The sequence below is a fragment of the Brassica oleracea genome, chromosome C5 (assembly GCF_000695525.1).
Source record: "Brassica oleracea var. oleracea cultivar TO1000 chromosome C5, BOL, whole genome shotgun sequence".
NCBI classification, from domain to species: domain Eukaryota; kingdom Viridiplantae; phylum Streptophyta; class Magnoliopsida; order Brassicales; family Brassicaceae; genus Brassica; species Brassica oleracea.
In genome coordinates, this window is record NC_027752.1 from 10,427,457 (window position 1) to 10,434,633 (window position 7,177).

General features: G+C 36.3%; 1 protein-coding gene across 1 annotated transcript; it reads right to left on the minus strand.

Moving 5' to 3' along the window:
* On the minus strand, positions 1-3,684 carry LOC106296093 (bromodomain-containing protein 9-like). Its single transcript, XM_013732149.1, has 9 exons — positions 3,192-3,684; positions 2,671-2,707; positions 2,457-2,535; positions 2,304-2,349; positions 2,126-2,224; positions 1,662-1,730; positions 1,211-1,571; positions 971-1,119; positions 1-888 (listed from the first exon to the last, which is right to left on the minus strand). The coding sequence occupies exons 1-9, from the start codon at positions 3,618-3,620 to the stop codon at positions 220-222; spliced, it is 1,938 nt and encodes a 645-aa protein (XP_013587603.1). The 5' UTR covers positions 3,621-3,684; the 3' UTR covers positions 1-219.
* Positions 3,685-7,177: the final 3,493 nt, after the last annotated feature.

Genomic DNA, 7,177 nt, shown 5'->3' on the forward strand with positions numbered 1-7,177 from the left:
TGATTTTCATTTTTCTCTTTTACCACTAAAAATATGGATGTTCCAACAATCTGTACAATAGAGATGCGTGTCCCTTATATTTTCATGTCACAACAAATAGGCCATGACCTTTCCCACAAGTGATTTTCATCCCTGAAAATACATTGGCTGAGATAGCCTTTGGAAAGTGCCTCTTTCTTTTTCTCATCCTTCGTCTTCCAAAGAGATCCATTCATCTTCTCATAGCTGTAATGCCAGATCAGGATGCTGCGACGAGGACGAACTAGTCTGCTGGTTGGCCCCGGGAGAGTTTGGCGATACAATCCTAGCGTTAAGGTCCGGTGGAAACCGGTGGAACTCCTGTTTGTTATAAGGAAACAACAACCCTTGCTGTTGGGAGCCCGGTACGGCCTCGGTGGTTGAGTTTGGTTGCTGCTGACTCGTGACACCGATCATCGGACTTGGACTATGGCTGAATCCACTGAATCTGCGGTTGCTGCTCTCAGGTTTGATCAGCGGTCCTGCCTGTCGGGAGGAGGACGATGATGGGAACTCAGAAACCAAGACACGAGAAGGTGCAGTCTCTTCGATTCCTTGAGCAGAAGAAGAATGTCTGTTTCCTATGAAAGCGCTCGAGACTGAAGCGGCTGGAGAAAGGATTCTGTTCGAATGATCATCAGATGCTAAGTCATTAGAACACTTTTGCTTTCCCAGCAAGGTTTGTTTTTGATGATCATCATCCTCTTCAGTTCCTGAAGGGTTGTCTCCAACCCAACCTAGACCAAATTTAACTCCAGAGGGCAACGCGGTTCCGATTCTCTTTGATGCAATTTTCCAAGCAACAGGACCAAGATTCGCAGCGTATCGTGCTAGACTCCTCGCGTAACCGTACTCAGTGTTCAGCCCAACCTAATGAATAAGGAAAACAAACGGTCAGACTCCTGTTTCACCGTGCAGAAGGGTATTATAATATTGATTGGGAATAGCGTACTGGAATCAACTGTTTCAACTCGTCTTCAAGCGTTGTTAAAACCGAGGGCTCCTGTGTACAAGTTGATAAGTGGTTGTAGGTATCGCGTCTGTTATCATCGACATTGAAATGTTTCATTCCATACTTGTTAACCGCCTTCACAACCGAAGCTGCAGAGAAACCGAAAAGATAATTTATATTTGGCACAAAAAAAAGAAAAATCTGAAAGAAGGTAAGAGGGCAAAGGTAGAGATGTTTTACGTGGAAACTCATTCTCCCAATCTACAGACCAGCCACTTTGGGTTTCGCAGTTATGATTGATCCTAACCGATGTTTCTGCCTGACGGAACTTGTTTGAAGGAGGAGTCTTTCTTAGATTGTAAGCACCAGAAAACTTATTAGAGCTATCTCCTCCAGGAATGAGCGCATCAGCTGAAATTTCGGAAGCAGTACGGTCAATGGAAGATGGTTCAGGCTGTTTCTTGGGAGGACGGCCTCTTCTGGCAACTTTTGGCTGCTGCTGCTGCTGCTGTTGTTCTTGTTGGCTTTGTGGTTCTTCATCATCACTCTCTTGCCTTAAATTCTCAAAGTCCTTTTTAGCCAGTTCTTGTATAGCCCTCGCCTACAAGCCAAAATGAAGCGCTTTTTCAGAAACATGGAACCACACGATATATCAGAAGGAAAAAACAGGAGATAAAAATTTAAGACATACCTGTCGATAATATACAGTGTCTGATGAATTGTATTCCATTGCATTTGAACATATTAAAAACACATCTCCCTGCAAACAGGAACAGGGCCAGAAGGGACACTCGTCAGGAAAAGGAAACAAAAGAGCTGTTCCAACACCAATCTCCACACGAATTTCACATGTAATCAATATAGGAGGCAAATTTGAATCTAAACAGATTAATAGTTACTACGAGTGGAACACAAATTTTGAAACATCCTTAGGTCTGTACCCTACGCTACATATAACATGCACGCCAAACAACATCATGCATTGGCTCTCCATAAACCATAAGAAGCTATAAGAAAATTTTAAAATGACGATGCCACAACATAATTTTTAGCACAAGCGAAAAACAAACTAACTCGAAAGAATCAAAGATAGGACCCTATTGGAAGTTAGAAGTATCAAAGAGTCGTCCAATGCTCTCAGAGTACAAGACTGACCTCAAATTGTTCTAAACTGGCATATGCTCCAGAGTCTAATTTCTTCCGCACTGTGCTAAAGTCCATTGGATTCGTGATAATCTCATGATAATCAGGAAGCTGTAACACATACCAAACAGATATAAGACAAACAGAACATTAGCGAGCTTAAACATCAACATAAGGGACAGACAGTCACCTCCTCAGGATCAACCGGATCTGAGTAAACGCCATAAGTATCTTTCCTACAAGTGTTTGTAAAACAACATCGATCAAACAAAAGCATTAACCCAGCTTTAACCAAAATACAAAATAATGAGACTTATGTCAGAGAGAAAGGAAATGAAAATACTTTTGAAGTCTATCGAGGATGAACACCAACAACTTTTTGTCCGGCAAAGGAGTAGTGGGACCAGACTCCACGGGAGACCCTGTCCACATGTCAATCAAGTTTTAAAATTAATCATCAGCAAAATCTCCCCTTTTTATCCTCGTACGTACGTACGAATCATCAGATAAATTAAATAAACGAAAAAAAAAAAAAAAGGGGGTCTTTATAAGGGTACCTTGAAGAATGTCTGTCGCTTTCGAAGCCTTTTCTCCCTGCAGAGAATTATCAAACAGATCGTCATCATCATCAAATCCAAGAATTCACTAAAAATGTGAGCTTTTTCCCGCAAATCATAGAAAAAACAAGTAGATATGCTCCGTGTAAATTGAAAGTATAACTAAGAGACACATGAAGGTTTCAGTGCAGAGGCATCTTTAATTCGATAAAATACCATAAATCAGAGAATTTAAAATATATAATATTCATATTAAATCGAGGATAAAAACTGATAAACACAGCAACACACAAAAAAAAAAGGAAAATAATTTAGGGATAAAGCTGAAATACGAATTATCCACCAATCAAAATCAAGACACAGTCAAACTCATCTCTTTATATTTCAAGCAGAAGACGAACGAACACACACAATATAAACGCGCGAAATCCCCAACTATATAATTTAAACCTAATTTCGACTCTTTTTTTTTAAATTATAATTAAATCAATAGCTTTAACGACTCGAATTAGAAAACGAACCGTGAATCCAGATCCGCCGCCGCCAACACCGATCTTCCGTCTATTAAAGGAAGCCTCAGGAGTCTCGTCGAGGTTCAGATCGGAACCGCCTGATTGGGAATTAGGAGAATGTCGATGATAGTGGGAGTTTAATCCGTGCAAGAGCCTGTGTTTCTTCTCCCGCCGCTCGTCGTCGTCTTCCTCATCGTCGTCCTTGATCCAAGGGGCATCGGAAGAAGAGACTCCGTTGGGATTAGGGTTCCGGCGCTTGGATCGGGTGCCGGAGTTGGGAGAATTAGGGTTTTGGGAAGCGGATCTAGGGTCATCGTGGTTGTTTCTGTGGTGTTGCTGCTGTAATTGTTGCTGTTTGATAGCTCGCTTCTGAAGGTCTAGAAGAGATGGCCTCCCTTTCTTCTTCTTCTTCGTCATTGTATCAGCTACCTCACCCATTCTCTCTCTCTCTCTCTCTCTCTCTCTCTCCTCTCCTGTACAGGCGTTTGGTTTCGTGTTTTCTTACGTTTTTAAAAAAAAAAAAAAAAATGAAATTAAAACTAGAGAATTACTTGGGTGAACTCGCACGTGCCGAAAGGGTAATGTAACCTAAGTGGGCTGTATTTGGGCCTTAACAGGTTTGAGGACGGTTTTCTGTTATGTGTGTCATGCTCATGGTTGTGCGCGCGCTATACACCTTTTGATAGAAATTGATAAGGAACTTCGTAGTTCCGGTGGTGAATCGTATTTTAAAACTCTCTCTCTCTAATCTTCTAATGAGTCATATGCTAGCTAGCTAGTTGTTTAATCGAATGTTTCTCTAATCGTATAACAACCAATGACGTGTCATTGGAGAATTTGGTAGTGTTTCAGCCTGTTATAAATTTTATTGAGCTTTGACTACCTTTTAGCTTTAATTTGTTGGGATTGTTAAAGCCAATATCCAACTCTATATTGTCTCATTAGTACGATTAGGGATGTTAACATGGGTAATTACCCATGGGTTTACCTAAACCCACTAATAATGGGTTGGGTTTTTACCCATCTAAAATTTATTGGGTGGACCATGGGTATAATTTTAAAATCCATATTTATATTGGGTAAATACAAAAGGGTAATAGTGTACCCATGGGTTTTCAGTTATATTATTATTATATTTTCATCATTTTAATTAAATTATATAAAATTTGCAAAAACTTTTTTTCCGTCAAAACCAAAAAAATTATTTTCCCGACAAAACCGTAAAAATAAATTATCTCACATAAACCAAAATATGAGTTTTTCCGCCGAAACCAAAAATCGATTTTTCCTGCCGAAACCGCAAAACCGAGTTTTTCCGCCAAAACCGAAAACCGAGTTTTTTCGCCAACTCCAAAATTGAGTGATGACTAGGGTTACTCCATAGTAACCCTAGTCATTACTCAATTTTGGAGTTGAGATTTTTTTTTAACTTATGTGATGGTTCTTTAATTTTTAATTTTTTTTATTTCATACTAAAATAATTTAAAAATAATACTATAACATGAAAAGAAATATGATTTCCACAAGAGATTATTTAATAATTTTACATAAAGAAGTATAAACTAATAAAAATGCCAAAACTAAACATAACATATAAAATAAATAAACATAAAATAAGTGATCTAATAATCTATTAAATCATTTTTGGAACTGCTACAATATGACAATGACCGTTTTAAATTGTTTTGTTCGATTTAAAAAAATCAAAGATAAAAAAGCTCATTATTCATCATGAATGCATTAGTTGACCATTTGCGAAAAATAATATTCAAATGCTCATTATTGAACCAAAATATGCTATCTTATGTATATATATATATATATATATGATTATTTTACTTTTTAATAATAACTGTTTATTTTGAATAAATTATATTTTATGAAATTTTTATAAACATAAAATAGTTGGGGTTAATTGATAATTTTTTATAAGTAGAAGGTGTTACTAACAATGATTAATTAAATAAAAGTGAAATTATTTTCAAATATTATTTTTGAAGTAAAAAATGAACTAATACATTGGAGTGAAACTCAACTTCAATTTAGTGTTGCATCATTTTAGGGTAAAAATGGAGTAATATATTGGAGATGCTCTGACTAAAGTAAAGAATTAAAAGAACTTTTGAAGGGGAAAATAATGTTTTCAAAATTTACGTTCTTGTTTCTCCAATTAGCTCTAAAAGAAATTTAGAATAATTTGCCTCAAAAAAATAGAAATAAACAAATAAAAAGTATTTTATTATTCAATTATGATAATATCTACCTATTTTATAAAAAATAAAGTTCATTTTAGTTCATTTATTTGGATTTTGTTAATTTGAAAATTTCATTCTTCTAATAGTCATCAGCTAATCTAAAATAAATTGCATAAAATATACTAATTTACGATTCATTAAAGTCATTTTATTGTGTATTTTGATTGTAGAACCTTTTTTATATTTCCTGATTTTATGCTTGCTATTTTTATCGTACGTGTTTGCACTTTTCACAAACAGATATTGCATTCATTAACCCAAAACGAAAACAAATTCACTAACTAACCAAAATCTGTTATAAACCAAGTGGTGATCGACCCATATCAGGTCCAAATCGTCCGGCCCATCAGCTATCCATCTGGTCCATACGCTAATGACTTAGACGAATGAGAGTTTACATTTATCTATACTTGATGTTTATCTTTTCCATATGTATTTAGGATAAGTATTATTTCTTATTCTTATTAGGAATAAGATTTCATTTTCTCTTACGACGGTCTAAATAAAACAGTCTAATACTTGTATAAATATAGACCTCTGGTCATGAGTAATAAGAAGCTTACATAGCATCTCTTTTATAACACGTTATCAGCACGATATCCTCTAAACCTAAGCCCCCACGAAATTCCTTAAACTCAGCTGAATATCACAAAACCCCAATTCCGGCAGAACTTCAAAGAGATCGTTCTCCCAAACCGTGAGGACCCAGACGACGAGCAATATATCAAATTGAAGCTCTCGCCGAGACAAATCAGACGCTGCAAACCGCTTGTCGATCCGATCACTGGCGCGCCGTCACGCTCTGCTACAGTACACATCGCCGATTTGCTTTGGAACCCTAATCGTTTTCCTAACCCAAATCCGAGCTCTCTCTATCTTGAAGTTAGCTCTTTCCAAACGTGATCAAGTAAACCAGACGTTCTCCTTCTTCCCTGTTCGTGATCCGACCAAGCAGGCAGCCCGTCCGCGACCCGACTCGAAGAATGATCAGCTCGCGGCCTCCTTCTCTCTTTGGTGGTCCAAATATACACTCCATAAGTTTCTAAAGGTAAAACTCGAAACTTAAAAGAACCTACACTGAATTTGGTTGATTGATAAAGATCTGAACCATTAAAATTTGAAAAACCCTAATCTAGGATAATAGAAATCCTAACATATGGAACTAAGTTTTGGTTAGATTGTTTTTCTGTTAAGTTGATAGATCAATGGCTGTTAGGGTTGCTAGAACATTGATTGATCAGTAAGGGCATTGAAGCCCTAAATCTAAATTATATGATTCGTTTCCTTTATGATGTTTTGAAAATCTGAAATATCAAAAACCTAAATTGATCCGACTGTTTTGATTGATTAATTTTGATGTATCTGAGGTTTAGGTTGCTAGATAAAAACCTTGAATTATCTTTGATGATTGTTTGAGTAAATAGAACTGTTTAGAATCGAATTTGATCTTAAAATTGTTAAATTGCTGAAAACTCTAATTTTTCTTTTTGCATAAATCGATTGATAAACAAGTTTCCATATTGTGATTAATTGTTTGAATATCGAATGAACTGATTAGGAAAATTGCTAGTTTTGATTAAAACCATAATCTGTCCAGAATTGTGAATTTCCTTTTTGCTAAAAGTAGAAAATTTCATTTTTCCAGAAATTTCATATTCTACTTGCTGGAAAATTTCCTTTTACTGTTAAGATTGCTAGAGAATTGCTAAAATTGACTGATTGATCTGATTTAATTCTTTT

Coding starts and splice junctions, on each gene's coding strand:
- LOC106296093 (XM_013732149.1), bottom strand. CDS start 3,620: ATGGGTGAGGTAGCTGATACAATGACGAAGAAGAAGAAGAAAGGGAGG. Junction 1,731..2,125: donor CCAGTTTAGAACAATTTGAG/GTCAGTCTTGTA, acceptor TCCTGTTTGCAG/GGAGATGTGTTTTTAATATG. Junction 1,120..1,210: donor TTGGGAGAATGAGTTTCCAC/GTAAAACATCTC, acceptor GTTTCTCTGCAG/CTTCGGTTGTGAAGGCGGTT.